At 52.7% G+C, this 18,401-nt stretch overlaps 1 protein-coding gene and 1 pseudogene across 7 annotated transcripts in view; both read right to left on the reverse strand.

The window, feature by feature from the left end:
• LOC107973273 (putative L-type amino acid transporter 1-like protein MLAS) overlaps positions 1-2,764 on the reverse strand; it is a 68,946-nt gene extending 66,182 nt beyond the window's left edge. For all 7 annotated transcript variants that reach the window (XM_063797088.1, XM_024349477.3, XM_063797087.1 and 4 more), the window contains exon 1: positions 1,453-2,764. In XM_063797088.1, coding sequence (XP_063653158.1) covers positions 1,453-1,990 — 538 coding nt within the window. In that variant the 5' untranslated portion in view covers positions 1,991-2,764. The remainder of the gene's footprint in view (positions 1-1,452) is intronic.
• A 3,906-nt stretch (positions 2,765-6,670) lies between these two features.
• The window catches only part of LOC129137289 (carbonic anhydrase 5A, mitochondrial-like), a 31,741-nt pseudogene continuing 20,010 nt past the window's right edge, over positions 6,671-18,401 (reverse strand).

The raw sequence follows: 18,401 nt of genomic DNA on the forward strand, positions 1-18,401 counted from the left end.
TACTACGATTTTTCCCGGCTTTGACCTGCATGGTGGTGCGGCTGCTCTGCTCAGAGCCTCAGAGAAACCACACAGAGCCCTGCTGAGTCTTGCCCTCGGGGCATTCTCACATTTATGAAGAAATGCCTCCCCCTCCCCCTTCTCCCCAAAGTACGGTGTGGCAGAAAACAGCGCCAACAGGTCCTGCCAGTCAGAAGCCACTCCCCTGATTTCATGGCTCAAGACCCCAACTATAAATTAACCCTTCCCACCTTGAATGTGTACACACACTACTGAGATCCAGGCCGATCCTTGCCATGGGATGAACCTGAGAATTGTCAAGACCCGCCTTCCCACGCCACCCAACCAAATCATGTGGTATCTGGTACAAGTGATTTTCCCCCTGAAATCCCACAAGAAAACTATTTTGAGGCCGGGCACGGCGGCTCACGCCTGTAATCCCAGCACTTTGGGAGGCCGAGGCGGGCGGATCACAAGGTCAGCAGATCGAGACCATCCTGGCTAACACGGTGAAACCCCGTCTCTACTAAAAATACAAAAAAAATTAGCCGGGCGTAGTGGCGGGCGCCTGTAGTCCCAGCTACTCGGAAGGCTGAGGCAGGAGAATGGCGTGAACCCGGGAGGCGGGGCTTGCAGTGAGCCGAGATCGCGCCACTGCACTCCAGCCAGGGCGACAGAGCAAGACTCCATCTCAAAAAAAAAAAAAGAAAGAAAAGAAAACTATTTTGAAAAGCAGTTCTCTCTGGCCTGGTGAAGAACACACCAGCACCATGCCCACCAAAACAGGAGCCCCATGGCTGTTTCCCAGAGTAACCTGGGACCCGCACGTCCATTCACTGCAACACAGACTGAATCTGCAGCCAAGCTCCGCTCTCTCACTACTGGGCAACCCTCAGGGGGGGATCCCTTAGCCTAAACCAGCACCAGTCACTACCCGCACACGATTTTAATACTACTGTTTTCTTATGAGTCAGCCCGTGTCACTGATTCCTGACGAGCTGGTGTGGAGAGCAGAAATGAATAATTTTCTTTTTAACTGCAATTTCCTTTTCACCAACCAGTCAGCAATCGGAGCTTTAACAATAAACCGGTTGCTCAGTTACTCCACGTGGGTGCCACGCAAGAGGCTGGGAGTATTGCTCAGCGGGGCCAACGGGAGGCTGGCACTTGCCTGAACCGCTTAAGTGGGGGAATGAAATGCCCACCGAAGGGCAGGGCAGGGACCCTGCTGTCCCGTCACTGAAGATATTCCCAGCCCGTGGGGAGAAGTGTAAAAGAATGAATGAAAGAAACGCACGTGGTTTCTGGGACCAATGACCTTAGCCTAGAATTGCCGGGACGGTCCAGGAACGCAAAAATGTAGAGATGTGGGAGCCAGGGGCGTAGTGACGCAAGGATGCAGGGACCCAGGGACTACGACCTCCCAACCCCCGGCCCGCGCCCCGTACTCACGCACGCAGTGGCAGGCCACGAGCTTGGCTGCCTCCTCGGGCACCGGGCAGGTGGGGAAGAGCGGCTTGAGCAGGTAGGTGGCGAAGACCAGGGCCACGATGTACTGCGATGAAGGCCGGATGACGAGCAGCTCGATCCAGAGCTTGAGGAAGGCGGGCAGCGAGCCGTAGACGTCCAGCATGTAGGCGTAGTCGCCGCCCGATTTGGAGATGGTGGTGCCCAGCTCCGCGTAGCAGAGCGCGCCCACGATGGAGAAGACGCCACACGCGGCCCACACCACCGGCGCCAGCCCCGGCGAGCCTGCCTCCTTGAGCACGCCCGTGGGCGTCACGAAGATGCCCGAGCCGATGATGGCGCCCACAATGATGGCCACGCCGTTGAGTAGCGTGATGTTCCGCTGCAGGGTCACGCCCTCGCCCTCGCCTGCCGGCGCCGCGCCGTCCGCCCGCTTGGCGGCCATTATCTTCTCCCGCGCCTCTTCCTTCTCCTCGGCCACCGGGGCCGCTAGCGCGCGCCGCTTCGGGCCCGCACCCGCCATGCTCTGCTTACCGGCCGGGCCTGGGATACCCGGGAGCCGCAGCCGAGCGAGGATTGTGCGCGCCGCTAGCCGCCCGCAGCTGCGTCAGGAACCCCGCCCGCGCCGCCTTTTAGGCCCCGGCCCGCTGGCCCCGCCCACCGTCCGCGGCTCCTCCCCGTCCCGTGGCCCGGCCGCGGCTCTCAGCCCCGCCCCTTCGACACAGCTCAGAGCACGTGCGTCCTCCAGCCTAGCCTGGCAGGCGATTCCCAGGCCCGCGTGGTCCTCGAAGGCCCCCGTCCTCCTGCGCCATGGAGACCCCGGCCTCGCGACCTACCCCCCCGGCGCCCGCGTCATCCCAGCCCGTCCTCCCGGGTGCGCCTGGGCGGGGCCTGGCAGTCAGGGCGAGCCCCTTCACCCACTGGCCCGCAGCCTCTCGTCAAGCCTGGGAGCGGGCAGTGTACCAGGGCTGGCCTGAGGCCAAGGATGGGGTTTGGGGTACCCCCCGAAGGGAACCTAGGCTCCTGTCCCGGATGGGCCGAGGGGATGGAACCGCCCCCACAACCAGCTCCTGGGGCACGGGGGAGGGATGAGAGGATGACCTGAGGGGAAGCTCCTGCAGCCTCCTTCCAGCCTGGGGGCTGCATCAATGTGGCTGGTGAGCCGCGAACTGAGACGAGGGAAGAACCGAACCGAGGCCACCCAGTAATTCCCATTGTATCCCAAAAGAATCTTGCCAAAGATGGCGATCCGGTGCCCGTAGCTTTGAGAAGCAGTAATAACACTGGCTTTGGGAAGCCAGCAATCTGCCTGAGCTCAATTTAATCAACAGAACCGGGGGTTCACCGGGAGCCATAAGACCCCTACCCCCAAATCTAGCTGGGGAATTCAAAGGCAGGCTTCAGTGTGAAGGGGCTTTAAAGCTTGTTATTCCTGGGGAATGCGAGAGGCATCTTAGCTAAAAAGGGTTGAGAGGTAATTTCAGTTAGAGGCGAGAGCAGGATGCCAAGGCTCCTAGGCCTGGAAACGGGAAGGAATATAAATACTGCCCCGAGATTGACCAGACTGGTGAGCAGCCAAAGACCTGTTCAAAGGGTGTGTGTGGGTCAGGGAGGAAGCTCCTCGGTATCACCCCCACCCGGGGTTCCTTGGCGTGTGTCCTAACGAGTCCTTGGAAGCTCACAGCAGGCATGTGGGGAGGCCTTTGTTCTGGGTGAGCGTTCAGCCTCCCAGGGCAAACACGCAAACACCGGTTGCAGAGCTGGGTGTTCACAGCAAGACAGTCTGCTGGTAAGATGCCTCTGGAATCCACAGAATTCTGAACAATAGCCGTGGTGGAGGGGGGGTCAGAATCCTTGTCGTGCTGGGACCTCTAGCTGCAGCCAGGAATGTCCAGGCCCCACCCCGGGGAGGGGGCGGCTGAGGAATGCCACGGCTTGTCATTCTGGACCTTGCTCGCCCCCCGGTATGGCGGGCATTCCTCTGCAGTGATAAAACCAAGCGAAATCTCAGCAGCCCAGGCAGCCACCGGCAGGGGAGTGCGGAGGTCGCACACATACTAACTTGTAATCTGCCGTCCACGCTGCTGGCTCTGGAAGGTGCAGAGAGCCCTCCATCCGCCCTATTCTTCCCGCTGTGCCTGCAGAGGGAAGGAGACAGTACCACCACGGCTGGACAAACTCACCGAGTGCTCACTGAGTCCTCCCCTAGATAGCTTCTTGTGCAATAGGGTAGGTGCCAGTTAGGAGCAAGGTTAGAGATTGTAGGGCCAGATTTTTTGCTTAGGTTCAACTACGCAAAATAAAAATAGACTTTGCATGCATTTCAGGCACTGGGCTGACGACTGGCCACCAGGGAGGCTCCGCCCCACTTCTTAGCTTTGGCCCCAACGTTAGTCTTGTTGCTGCTCTCAGGCGTGCTCTGCGTGTCAAAGATGACTTGGAGGCTGGGCGCGGTGGCTCACGCCTGTAATGCCAGCCCTTTGGGAGACCAAGGTGGGAAAATCTCTTGAGCCCAGGAGTTCAAGACCAGCCTGGGCAACATAGGGAGACCCCGTCTCTACAAAAAATACAAAAACTAGCCCAGCGTGGTGGTGGTGCACCTGTAGTCCCAGCTGCTGGGGAGGCTGAGGTAGAAGGATCACCTGAGCTGGGGAAGGTTGAGACTGCAGTGAGCTGAGATCACGCCACTGCACTCCAGCCTGGGTGACAAAGCAAGACTCCATCTCAAAAACAAAACAAAACAAAAAACAAACAAAAAAAAGAGGGTGAAAGGCAGCCCCAGAGTGGGAGAAGAGATTTGTAAAATGGACAAAGGCCTTATAATTGGAATATATAAAGAACTCCTAAAAATCACTAAGAAAACCACAGACAGCCCAAGAGAAAAATGGGCAAATGGCTCAAGTAGGTATCTGGTGAAAGAGGATATGCAGATGGCCAATGAATCTGCACAAAGTGCTCCACATCATGAATCATTAGGGAAGTGCAAATTAAATCCACAGGAGACACCTGGGCACACCCTCCAGAAAGCACACAATGACCTGCTGGCAAGGACAGGAACGACCACTTTGGAAAACTCTTTGGCAGCACAGCCAAACTGAGCCTTTCCACTCGAAAATGCCCTTTGCTCAGAACCCAGCAGCAGCTCCAAAGTCTCCACCCAGCCTATGGGGCCCCAGTACCCACCCTTGCCTCCCATGCCTCTCTCCTCACCCCTGCACTTGGCTGCCCTCACCCTCGGGCTGCACCTTGAACACCAGAAGGGCGCTCCTGCCTCCAGCCTCTGCCTGGAATTCTCTGCCCTCGGGTAGCCATGTGGTTCACTCCTCCTTTGGTCTCTGCCCAAATGGCCCCTGTAGAAGAGACCTCCCCACCCAGCCATGTCCTCTCCCTGTGACTTACCACCCCAGACTTTCTGTGTTGATGCATCGTGGTCTACCTCCTTCCGTCAGAACGTGAGCTCCGAGGCAAAGGCTCTTCAGACCTGAAACAGTCTAGGCTCTGTCCCCAGAGTCTAGAATAGAGCCTGCCACGTAATTGGCACTCAATAAATGTTACATGAATTAATGGAAACCATCCTGGCACGAGTGGTAGCTCTCTTTCCCCCAAAAGAATGAGCTTGCCAAGAGAGACACAACATCACAAAAGAGAGACAGAAAAGCCACACTCAGACCCAACATTGAGTTCTGGATCAAGTCTTTTTTTTTTTTTTTTTTTTTTTTTGAGACAAAGTTTCGCTCTTGTTTCCCAGGCCGGAATGCAATGGCGCGATCTCGGCTCACTACAACCTCTGCCTCGCGAGTTCAAGCAATTCTCCTGCCTCAGCCTCCCGAGTAGCTGGGATTACAGGCATGCACCACCAAGCTCGGCTAATTTTGTATTTTTAGTAGAGATGGGGTTTCTCCATGTTGGTCAGGCTAGTCTGGAACTTGGCCTCCCAAAGTGCTGGATTTACAGGTGTGAGCCACAGCGCCTGGCTCCTATGTTATTTTTTAGGAGCTTTATTGTTTTACCTTTCCTATTTAGATCTATAGTCTGTCAGGAATTAATTTTTGTGTGTGCTGTGAGGTAGGGGTGTGAGGTATGGTGAGAAAAAAGATTCATGGTTCCCCATTTGGATATCCCGTTGGCTCGGTGGGGTGGCTCATGCCTGTAATCCCAGCACTTTGGGAGGTCAAAGCAGGAGAACTATTGGAGCTCAGGGGTTCAGGACCAACCTGGGCAACATAGTGAGACCCTGTGGATCGACAGATGAATTGATCGATCAATCAATACGTAGATAGATAAGTATCCAAATGATCCAAAACTATTCACAGAAAAGCCCATCCATTCCCTACAGCATGACTCAGGGATCACAAATGTGTGGAACCTTCTAGACATGCTATTCTTTTTCATTGGTTGATTTGTCCTTCTCTGACAGGTACCACATTATCTTAATTAATATAGCTTTTTATTTTTATTTATTTATTTATTTTAGATGGAGTCTCGCTCTGTCACCCAGGCTGGAGTGCAGTGGCGTGATCTCAGCTCACTGCAAGTTCTGCCTCCCGGATTCAAGCGATTCTCCTGCCTCAGTCTCCTAAGTAGCTGGGATTACAGGCATGAGCCACCGCACCTAGCTAATTTTTGTATTTTTAGCAGAGACAGGGTTTCGCCATGTTGGCCAGGCTGGTGTCGAACTCCTGACCTCAGGTGATCTTCCCACCTCGGCCTCCCAAAGTGCTGGGATTACAGGCATGAGCCACTGTGCCTGGCCTACTATAGCTTTTGAAATAGGTCTTGACATCAAATTGTGTATGTTTTCTGGTTTTATCCTGCCAGATTACTTTTGGTTGTATTTTTGGTAGAGACGGGGTTTCACCATGTTGGCCAGGCTGGTCTCAAACTTCTGACCTCAAGTGATCCACCTGCCTCGGCCTCCCAAAGTGCTGGGATTACAGGCGTGAACCACTGTGCCTGGCCTCACAAGAATTCCTTTTTATTTTGAGACGGAGTTTTGCTCTTGTTGCCCAGGCTGGAGTGCAATAGTGCAATCTTGCCTCACTGCAACCTCTGCCTCCCGGGTTCAAGCAATTCTCCTGCCTCAGCCTCCCAAGTAGCTGGGATTACAGACACGCACCCAGCTAATGTTTGTGTTTTTTATAGAGACAGGGTTTCACCATGTTGGCCAGGATGGTCTCGATCTCCTGACCTCGTGATCCACCCACCTCGGCCTCCCAAAGTGCTGGGATTAAAGGCGTGAGGCAATGCACCCGGCCAGGAGTTTTTACAAGGAGGAAGCTGAAGCTGGAAAGGCACGGAAAAGGATCCTCCCCTAGAGCCTCAGAAGGAAGCAGCCGTGCGGACACCTTGGTGTCAGGCTTCTGGCTCACTGAACCGTAAGAGAATCAGTCTCCATTGTTTTAAGCCACCAAGTTTGTGGTACTTTGTTACAGTGAAACTAAGCACCCTGCACTTGCGTTGGGTGCCATGGCACACCCCTCCATCCCAGCGTTATGTTCCCCACGGTACTTACACATCTTTCTTTCACTTGCAGCTGAAAAGTACTTTGACTAAAACAATAACCTCATTCTCTCTTTTTAATTTCAGAAGTCACGTACAATCACATTGTGAAACTTGGGAAACAACGCTTCCTTCCTTCAAAGTCAGTTCTGCTATTCATGTGGACCTAATGTCTCTAGGATCTTGTGCCCTCATTAGTGGCCTGGAAGGACGCCCAGACCTTCCAGTTCATCAGGGGTTGAAGTGGGCGATAGTTGTTCACCATCATCTTCTTCTCTTCACCAAGTGCAGAAAACAGGAGAGTACGAAATGCAGAGAGCTGGAATAAAGGGCAGCCAGGGTGAGCTTGGTATGAGTGCAGGGTGAGCCAGCCCCCGGGTGTCCCTCAGGCCTTGTGTGGTCTCCTCCCATGCTGAATCAGGATGGCCCGAAATGACCAGTAAAGATGGTAGAAGTGATGGTGTGTGCAGGGCCAGGTTATAAAAGGCATTGCCGCTTCCGCCTTGGTCTTTAGGATCACTTGCTCTGGGGGGAAGCTGGTCACCATATTGAGAGGGTACTCAAGCAGCCCTGAGAAGAGGCCCACAGGGAGAGAAGCTGAGGCTCCCAGCCAACTGCCAGCGCCAACTTGCCATCCACTTGAGAGGGCCAACCTTGGAATGAATCCTCTAGCCCTAGTTGAGCTTTCAGATCGCTAGAGTCCCAGCTGACACTGGGCTACAATTCATGAAAGATGGTAAGCCAGAGCCACCCAAATTCACAACCCAAGGAAACTATGGGAGATAATAAATGATTGGTTTTTGTTGTCATTGTTGTTGTTGTTTGAGACAGTGTTTCGCTCTTGTTTCCCAGGCTGGAGTGTCATTGGCAAGATCTCAGCTCGCTGCAACCTCCGCCTCCCAGGTTCAAGCGATTCTCCTGCCTCGGCCTCCCGAGTAGTTGGGATCACAGGCATGAGCCACCATGCCCGGCTAATTTTTTTTTTTTTTTTTTTGAGATGGAATTTTGCTCCTGTTGCCCAGACTGGAGTGCAATGGTGTGATCTTTGCTCACCGCAACCTCCGCCTCCTGGGTTCAAGGGATTCTCCTGCCTCAGCCTCCTGAGTAGCTGGGCTTACAGGCATGCGCCACCACGCCCGGCTAATTTTGTATTTTTAGTAGAGATGGGGTTTCTCCATGTTGGTCAGGCTGCTCTCAAACTCCTGACCTCAGGTTATCCACCTGCCTCAGCCTCCCAAAGTACTGGGATTATAGGCGTTAGCCACTGTGCTCAGCCTAATTTTGTATTTTTAGTAGAGACAGGGTTTCACCATGTTGGTCAGGCTGGTCTTGAACTCCTGACCTCAGGCGATCCACTCGCCTCGGCCCCCAAAGTGCTGGGATTACAGGCATGAGCTACTGCACCCGGCCCAAATGATTGTTTTCTAAAGCCACTATGTTTTGGAGCTATTTGTTACACAGCAATAGATAACTAACACCTATAATGTAAATGCTAAAGTAACATTTGAATTTACTTTTCACTAAAGGAACTAAAAGACTACTTTTTATGGCTGGATGCGGTGCCTCATGCCTGTAATCCCAGCACTTTGGGAGGCCAAGGTGGGTGAATCACCTGAGGTCAGGAGTTTGAGACCAGCCTGGCCAACATGGAGAAACCCTGTCTCTACTAAAAATACAAAATTAGCCAGGTGTGGTGGCGCATGCCTGTAATCCCAGCACTTTGGGAGGCCAGGTGTGGTGGCTCATGCCTGTAATCCCAGCACTTTGGGAGGCTGAGGTGGGTGAATCACCTGAAGTCAGGAGTTTGAGACCAGCCTGGCCAACATGGAGAAACCCCATCCCTACTAAAAATACAAAATTAGCCAGATGTGGTGGCTCATGCTTGTAATCCAGCTCCTCGGGAGGGTGAGGCAGGAGAAGCGCTTTAACCTGGGAGGTGGAGCTTGTGGTGAGCGAGATCACGCCATTGCACTCCAGCCTGGGCAACAAGAGGGAAACTCTGTCTCAAAAAAAAAATAAATAAAAAATAAAAAAAGACTTTTTATGTATTATCTCACTTGTTCACAGAATATACTTATGAACTCTGTGAGGCAACTCACGCATTTAATTAAATTCAGAAGTGAGATTATGTCTACATGCTGACAGCATACTGGGCCAGTTAGCCCTGCGTGATGATCCAGCGCCCCCTAGAATTGCGCGCGCATGGTGCACGTGGCCTCCTGGGCCATGACCACAGTGTGCTCATCCACATTTGTGGTCTGCACATTTGTTGACTGTCTCAGAAAGGCAGCCTTTCTCCTCCCCTGGAAAACTCCCCGCCTTCCAGGACATGTGCCTCCCTGGCTCCCCTGCTCAGGATAAGGGGCTCCTGCCCTGCATTTTTATATGACACCAGCCACCCTGGCTTAATACTATTGGCTTCGTTTCTACTTTCCTGCCAGACAGCAGTATTCTGAGACGAATGCCCTGTTCCTGTGCCGCCCCTCCACACCTGCCCCCCTCCCACCCTCTCTTGGTGGCACAGACCCAGAATGGGCACTTGTCACATATATGCTTGTTGAGTAGCATAAGGGCCTTGCTGACAAGGGGCCACCTTCAACAAAAGCCTTCCCCACGTCCAACAGCTCTGGTTTGGAGGTAGGCAGATATTCTGCATCCCACATCTCCACGTGCAAATGACATCATGCCATGATTTGTATATAAGGGAATATTTTCACAGGCCCAGGAGACTGAAAGACCCTCTAAGAGCTCACCTGGAGCCCTCGGAAAGAGATGAGCCAGAGATGCTAAGTCCTGCTGCGACTGCTGAGAAACGTCTGCCGGGCGGGGGCGGGGCATAGGCAGCATGCCTGTGGCTCTGAACTGCCTTGGACAGACAGAATTGCTATAGATTCTTACGATTTCCAGAAAAAAATGATAGTATAACTTTTATTTATTTTTTATTTTATTTTTTTGAGACAGTCTCACTCTGTCGCCCAGGTTGGAGTGCAGTGGTGCCATCTCAGCTCACTGCAACCTCCGCCTTCCAGGTTCAAGTGATTCTCCTACCTCAGCCTCCCAAGTAGCTGGCACTACAGGCACACGCCACCATGCCCGGCTAATTTTTGTATTTTTATTTATTTATTTATTTATTTGAGATGGAGTTTTGCTCTTGTTGTCCAGGCTGGAGTGCAGTGGTGCGATCTCGGCTCACTGCAGCCTCCACCTCCTGGCTTCAAGTTATTCTCTTGCCCCAGCTTCCCAAGTAGCTGATATTACAGGCGTGCACCACCACGCCTGGCTAATTTTGTAGATTTAGTAGAGACGGGGTTTCACCATGTTGGTCAGGCTGGTCTCGAACTCCTGGCCTCAAGTGATCTGCCTGTCTCAGCCTTCTAAAGTGCTAAAATTATAGGCATGAGCCATGACGCCCAGCCCAATAGTATAACTTTTAAAAATGTATACAAGGATTATTAACTAATTTTCGAAAAAAAAAAAAAAGCAATGAAACTATTTAGATAAGAAAAAGGAGGCCGGGCTCGGTGGCTCATGCCTGGAATCCCAGCACTTTGGGAGGCCAAGGTCGGCAGATCACCTGAGTTCAAGACCAGCTTGGCCAACATGGTGAAACCCCGTCTCTACTAAAAATACAAAAATTAGCCAGGCGTGGTGATGGGTGCCTGTAATCCCAGCTACTCGAGAGGCTGAGGCAGGAGAATTGCTTGAACCCAGGAGGTGGAGGTAGTAGTGAGCTGAGATCGAGCCACTGCACTGCAGCCTGGGTGACAGAGCGAGACTCTGTCTCAAAAAAAACAAAAAGGAAAGAAAAGAAAAAGGAAGAAAACAAAAACCATGCAGACCCATGACCCTGGGACAACTCCCATGGATGCCTTGTGTGTCTGTGTGTGATAGATTAGGGCGTTGCTCAGAACATGCTCGCTGTGATCACTGGAACCGCTGTCCAATCTCAACAAGCTCCTACTTCAATTGGAACTTTCTTCTTGTGTAAGAACACCTCAAATGCATGAAAGAATATATATAACTCCTCAAGGCTCTTATGCAGCATCTTAGTGACGCTGCCAAGCAAGAGAGACGCCTTCCATGAAGCGCCATCATGCCAGTTACGGGCATGGCTCACCTGGCTTGGGGCCACTTCAACGGGCTCCTTCTGGATGATCCAGGTGACCGACTCGGTCAGCGGCGGAGTGGTGAGCGAGCCCACATAGGTCCAGTAATCCCAGCAGGTGGGCAGCAGAGTGGAGGGGTCGAAGGGGCGCATGGCCGCCCGCGCGTCCTGAGAGACCGAGAAGCACAGGCCGTGTCAGTCCTCAGGCGGGACTAGGAGCTTCCATCTTGTCTCAGCACGGGAGGCCTTCATGGTGCTTGGAAGGAAGTGCTTTCCCCGAGATAAGGCCATGAGGCCACTGCTGTCACACTTGGAAGCAGTGATAAGAAAATGTGACCCTTCTATACAGAGCAAGGATTCCTGCCAACTTACATTGGTGGGAATTACATTACATTACACCAGCTTATGTTGGTGCTTACATTTTTCCTTTTGAAGTCATTTCTTGGGGCGCAGTAGCTCACCCCTGTAATCTCAGCACTTTGGGAGGCCGAGGTTGGTGGATCACTTGAGGTCAGGAGTTCAAGACCAGCCTGGTCAACATGATGAAACCCTGTCTCTACTAAAAATACAAAAATTATCCAGATGTGGTGGTGGGCGCCTGTAGTCCCAGCTACTCAGGAGGCTGAGGCAAGAGAATTGCTTGAGCCCAGGAGGCAGAGGTTGCAGTGAGCTGAGATCACGCCACTGCACTCCAGCCTGGGCAACAGAGTGAGACTCTGTCTCAAATAATAATAATAATAACAATAATAATAATAATAATAATAAATTAATTAATAATAAAAAATAAAAAAGCCATTTCTTTTAGCATACCTTGGCTGCAAAAAATATTACTTTTTATTGTGATAAAATATACATAACATAAAATTTACCATCTTAACCTTTTTTTTTTTTTTTGAGATGCAGTTTTGCTCTTGTTGCCCAGGCTGGGGTGCAATGGTGCGATCTTGGCTCACTGCAACCCTTCGCCTCCCAGGCTCAAGTGATTCTCCTGCCTCAACCTCCTGAGTAGCTGGGATTACAGGCACCCGCCACCACACCTGCTAATTTTGTATTTTTAGTAGAGACGGGGTTTCTTCATGTTGGTCAGGCTGGTTTTGAACTCCCAATCTCAGGTGATTCACCTGCCTCAGCCTCCCACAGCGCTGGGATGAGAGGCATGAGCCACCATGCCCGGCCCATCTTAACAATTTTTAAGTGTAAAGTTTCATGGTGTTAAATGCAGTCACATTGTGGTGCAACCATCTCCACCATCCGTCTCCAGAACTTTTCCATCATCCCAAACTCAAATTCTGTCCTGACCCCACTAAACACTATGTCCAGCTTCCTCCCCCAGGCCTGGCACCCACCATTCTGCTTCCATCTCTCTGAATCTGAGGACTCTGGGGACCTGATGTGGGTGGGATCCTGTGGTTTTTGTCTTTTGTATCTGGCTTATTTCACTGGGCATAATGGCCTTCAGGTTTATCCACATTGGAGCATGTGTCAGGAGTCCCTCCATTGTTGGTTTTTTTTTTTTTTTTTTTTTCTGAGACGGAGTCTGGCTGTGTCACCCAGGCTGGAGTGCAGTGGTGTGATCTCGGCTCACTGCAAGCTCCGCCTCCTGGAGTTCAAGACCAGCTTGAACTCCTGGGTTCATGCCATTCTCCTGCCTCAGCCTCCCCAGTAGCTGGGACTATAGGCACCCGCCACCACGCTCGGCAAATTTTTTGTATTTTTAGTAGAGACGGGGTTTCACCATGTTAGACAGGATGGTCTCGATCTCCTGACCTCGTGATCCGCCCACCTCAGCCTCCCAAAATGTTGGGATTACAGGCATGAGCCACCGTGCCTGGCTTGCCTGGAGACATTTCTACTGCTACCTTACCGATCAGGGTATCCAGTATCTCCGTGATTACCTTCATCTGTCCCTGGAAACTGTGCCTGCCACCCTACGCTGCAGCCGTCCAGGGACTGGCAGGCCTCGGCCTAAAGGTCTGGAGGGTGGGCGACCTGCAAGACTCACAAGAGGGGAAGCCAACAGACATACCTACAGACGGAGTGCTGTGCCCCTGGTGCCGACAAGAAAGCCAAGGCTCGGGCTGGGTCAGCAACCGAATTCCAGTTTAGAGGCAGATTTGGTCGTGGACATGGCCAGCCACCTCAGTAAAATTAGAGAGGATTATTTTGCATTGAATACACTCACAGCCAAAAAACAAAAAAAAAGAGTCAGGGTCTTACTTTGTCAACTAGGCAGGAGTGCAATGATGCCATCATAGCTCACTGCAGTCTCTAATTCCTGGGCTCAAGCGATCCCCCCGCGTCAGTCTCCCAAGTAGCTAGGACACCATACCAGGGTTTAAAATTAATTGTTTGTAGCCAGGGGGTCTTGCCATCTTGCCCAAGCTGTTCTCCAACTCCTGGGCTCCAGTGATCCTCCTGCCTTGGCCTCTCAAAATATTGGGATTACAGGCATAAGCCACTGTGCCCAGCCAGCTCTTTTGGATATATACCCAGAAGTGTGTGATTGCTGAATCATAGAGTAGTTCTATTTATAACTTTTTATTTTTTTTATTTTTTTGAGGCAGAGTCTCACTCTGTCTTCCAGGCTGGAGTGCCGTGGCATGATCTCGGCTCATGGTGGTTGGGCCTGGCCGCAACACAGCCCTCATCAGCGTCCCATGCCAACCAAGCACAACTCTGCACCTGTCCCTGGCCAGCACTGTGGGACAAGAGTCCAGTCCAAAGTGACAGAGTCCCTGTCTGCAAGGAAGATGGCCTCCCTGCTCAGCCACATCACATCACCTTGACTTTGCTGGGCCCTGGCCTTCCAAGGTGGAAGCTGGCAACCTAGATGCCTTGGGCTTGTCTCCTAACATCAAGCAGTGAGGGTCAGGGTCAAGAGAGGTGGCTGAGCTACCAGAAGGAAGCCCAGGAGTGTCCACGCCGGCAGACACATGCATCAGTTCTGTGCACACATGTTCACGTTTATAATTATCCAGTTAATTAAAAAAAAAAAAAACAGCATTATAGGCTGGGCGCAGTGGCTCATGCCTGTAATCGCAGCACTTTGGGAGGCCAAGGCAGGCAGATCACCTGAAGTCAGGAGTTCAAGACCAGCCTGACCAACATGGCAAAACCCCGTCTCTACTAAAAATACAAAAATTAGCCAGGCATGGTGGCAGGTGCCTGTCATCCCAGCTACTCGGGAGACTGAGACACAAGAATTGCTTTAGCACAGGAGGCAGAGGTTGCAGTGAGCCAAGACTGCACCATTGCACTCCAGTCTGGGCAACAGAGAGAGACTCGGTCTCAAACAACAACAACAGCAACAAAACCCACAGCATTATTGTGATAGAATTCACATACCATGCAACTCTCCCATCTAAAGTGTACAACCTGGTTGGGCGCGATGGATCATGCCTGTAATCCCAGCACTTTGGGAGGCCGATGTGGGAGGACTGCTTGAGGCCAGGAGTTTGAGACCAGCCTAAGCAACATAACAAGAATCTGACTCTACAAAAAATACAAAAACATGCCTGTGGTCCCAGGTAGTTGGGAGGTTGAGGTGGGAGGATGGCTTGAGCCCCGGAGGTTGAGGCTGCAGCGAGCTGTGATCATACCACTGCACTCTAGCCTGGGTGACAGAGTGAGATCCTTTCTTAAAATAAGTAAATAGGCCGGGCACGGTGGCTCATGCCTGTAATCCCAGCACTTTGGGAGGCCAAGGCGGGTGGATCACCTGAGGTCGGGAGTTCGAGACCAGCCTGACCAACATGGCGAAACCGCGTCTCTACTAAAAATACAAAATTAGCCAGGCGTGGTGGTGCATGCCTATAATCCCAGCTACTCGGGAGGCTGAGGCAGGAGAATCGCTTGAACCTGGGAGGCAGAGGTTGCAGTGAGCTGAGATCATGCCATTGCACTCCAGCCTGGGCAACAAGAGTGAAACTCCATCTCAAAAAAAAAAAAAAAAAAAACCAGAAAAAGTAAATAAAAATTGAAGTGTACAATTCTATGGTTTTGGGTATATTCACAGTTGTGCAGCCATCCCAAGTCAATTTTAGAACATTTTCAGCACCTCAAGGAGGAAGCTTGGTACTTTTTAGCTCTTGCCCCCACCCCCGCCGTGCTGCTTCTGTCTCTGTGGGTTTCATAGGAACTGAGTCATATAACATGTGGAACATTTGTGTCTTGCGTCTGTCACTTAGTACGGTGCTTTTGAGGCTCACCCACACCGCAGCGTGAGTTAGAGCTGTGTCCTTTCTGATTGCCAAGTAATATCTCATTGCATGGTCTAGCTGGGTTGACATCCCATTGCACACTCTAGCTGGGCTGTGAAGGAGCAGGCTGCTTGTGCACATGGGTAACGGATGTACAGTGAGACGTCAGTCTGTGCACATGGGTAACAGGTGGGTGCACCGTGAGGTGTTGGTCTATGCACATGGGTAACAGGCGGGTGTGCAGTGAGACGTCAGTCTGTGCACATGGGTAACAGGTGGGTGCACAGTGAGGTGTTAGTCTATGCACATGGGTAACAGGCGGGTGTGCAGTGAGATGTCAGTCTGGTGCGCGTGGGTAACAGGCGGGTGTGCAGTGAGACGTCAGTCTGTGCACATGGGTAACAGGTGGGTGCACAGTCAGGTGTTAGTCTATGCACATGGGTAACAGGTGGGTGTGCAGTGAGATGTCAGTCTGGTGCGCGTGGGTAACAGGCAGGTGTGCAGTGAGGCGTCAGTCTGGTGCACGTGGGTAACAGGCAGGTGTGCAGTGAGGCGTCAGTCTGGTGCACGTGGGTAACAGGCGGGTGTGCAGTGAGATGTCGGTCTGTGCACGTGGGTAACAGGCGGGTGTGCAGTGAGACGTTGGTCTGTGCACATGGGTAACAGGCAGGTGTGCAGTGAAATGTCCTCTCCTCCTGCCGGCCACACGTCCCCGCTCCCAGGGCACAGATGTGCCAGTCACTTTCTGAGCAACTACTTCAAATCTTCAGAACAACCCTTCAAGAAGTATTTCTAGTTTACTGATGAAGACAGACAGACAGATATAAACAACTTGCCCAAAGCCACATTGCCAGTCAGGGCCACTGAGGCCTGGCCCGTTCCAAGGTGCGGGCTCTTCTCTCCCTCCCCAGGACTGCAGGAATCAGTCGGGGGAGCGGCAGGCCCCAGCCATTCCACTGCGTGCAGGTTTCCTGCCAATTAAGCTTTCCAGCCTTGGGCTGAGAAGAGGATGCCTGTGTGTTGCCTCATCATCCCCAGGAGTTCCTGTCCTGTCTCTAAGATGCATGAGGGCTGGAGCAGCCATGTGGTTACAGAAAGCTGCTCCCCCTCAGGGCCCCCAAAGGAAGTCAGGGCCCTTCCTTTATGCGTGTGGTGAGCCCCAGGCAGCTAGAATGGGACACCGGTGAGCACACCAATGAGGCTGAAGACCATCACATCCATTATCTGAGCACGGATGGCCCAGCTACCTGTGGAAAGCACCACAAGCCTTTGCTGGCGGAAGTGGGTTGGTGACTTGTTCCACTTTTCTCTTATTTATTTATTTATTTTGAGACGGAGTTTCGCTCTTGTTGCCCAGGCTGGAGTGCAATGGCACGATCTCGGCTCACCACAACCTCCACCTCCCGGGTTCAAGCGATTCTCCTGCCTTAGCCTCCCTAGCAGCTGGGATTACACGCATGCACCATCACGCCTGGCTAATTTTGTATTTTTAATAGAGATGGGGTTTCTCTATGTTGGTCAGGCTCGTCTCAAACTCCTGACCTCAGGTAATCCACCCGCCTCAGCCTCCCAAAGTGCTGGGATTATAGGCGTGAGCCACCGCTCTATTCCTGGTTTTGTCTTCTTTCTCTTAAACAGGACCCCACATTTTATGAGCGTCAAGCCCCACCCAGCCTAACTCCACCCTTGGTTTGTCCTCTTAGAGTCTCAGTTTCCCCAGGTGTGCGACAGGCAGTGTGGTGGCTGTAATGGGCTTCCATCAGTGCCTGCCACATGGGCGTGGGGCTCAGTAGGTGCTGCCACTGCTGCTGCCAAAGCTAGAAGAGCCCCCACAGGGCATAGAGCCATTCCCTGGATCCCCTGGACCTGGTGGGCTGTTTCCAACTCCACAAGGCAGCCAATTCCCCTGTAGCCCTGACTCTTGCGAAGGCAGGGAGGAGGGGGGGCCCCAGCAGCCTGAGGAGCTTGCAGCTTGTCCAGACATGGAGGGCGGGGACCCTCTGTGGGCAGTTTTTGCCAAAACTTCTGGCTATGGTGAGAGGGTCAAAGGCAAAGCCTTGAGGTCTCCATTTTGGGATTGTCTGCCCAGGGTCACCGGGGCCACACTGGGGCTGTGCCTGCGTGCTGGGAGCTGAGTGCATAGTGACAGGTCAGCACTGGTAGGGGCCTGTGCAGATGGGACGGCGCTGGGGGTGGGGGTGGGGGTCCGGGCTTCCAGGCAGCGCCTAATGTGGTTTTGGTTATAGACACTGCCTGTGTTTCCCTCTAAGCTGCTGAAAAGCTCAGAAATGTGCAGCAGGGCCTGGAGCTCAGCCTGGGTTCTGACTGCATGTGTGAGGTGGGCGCTGGGACGACTGGGAGTTCAGGCTGCGTGGACCCACTTCCTGGGTTTAAAAACGGGCTCTTCACCTGCCACCTGTGTGCCCGGGCAAGGCCTTCTCTGCCTCTCTGAGCTTTGGTTTCCCTGTGTGTGCAAGACAGATGAATCACAGGCCCTGCCCCGTGGAGTGATTGGAAGATTCAGTGTGATAATTTATATGGAGGGCTGTCGCTTCTTTGAACCCTTCCCACCGAGGTGTGGGGTGATGTCGCCTTGCCCTGAGCCTGGGCAGGTGCTCCTGGCGGGAGTGGTGAACAGGATGCCGCAGGAGCAGTGCCTTGTGACTCTGGAAGCCAGGCCAGAAAAGACATCGTGTCCATCTGGCTCTTTCTGGAAATGCACCCTTGGAGCCCTGAGCACTGCATAGAAGCCAGCTGGGTCCCCAGGGAATGACCGTGGCAGGCATTCCTGGAGGGTCTCTGCCGAGTCAGTCCCACATCAGGGCCCGGACCAGCCTGGAACTAGGAGAGATGATGGGGACTACGTGACTCTGGTCTTTCCTGCCCTAGTTCAGGACAGCTTGTTCCTTAACTGGAGGAAACCAGGAAAGCAGCCCAGAAGCTGCAGGTGAGCCCATCCCTGGGTGAGGACTGCTGAGTCCGCGGGGGTGAGAGGCAGAGCTGGGATTTGAAGCCAAGGCCATCTGCCCTTGAGCCTGAGGCCACCACGGCCCCGTCCTGCCCTGCACTGCCCACCAATCAGGAGTTAGATTCAACCACACTTCTAGCATTTTCCATCAGAAGGCCATCAT

This window comes from Pan troglodytes, chromosome 18 (assembly GCF_028858775.2).
Source record: "Pan troglodytes isolate AG18354 chromosome 18, NHGRI_mPanTro3-v2.0_pri, whole genome shotgun sequence".
Lineage (NCBI taxonomy): Eukaryota > Metazoa > Chordata > Mammalia > Primates > Hominidae > Pan > Pan troglodytes.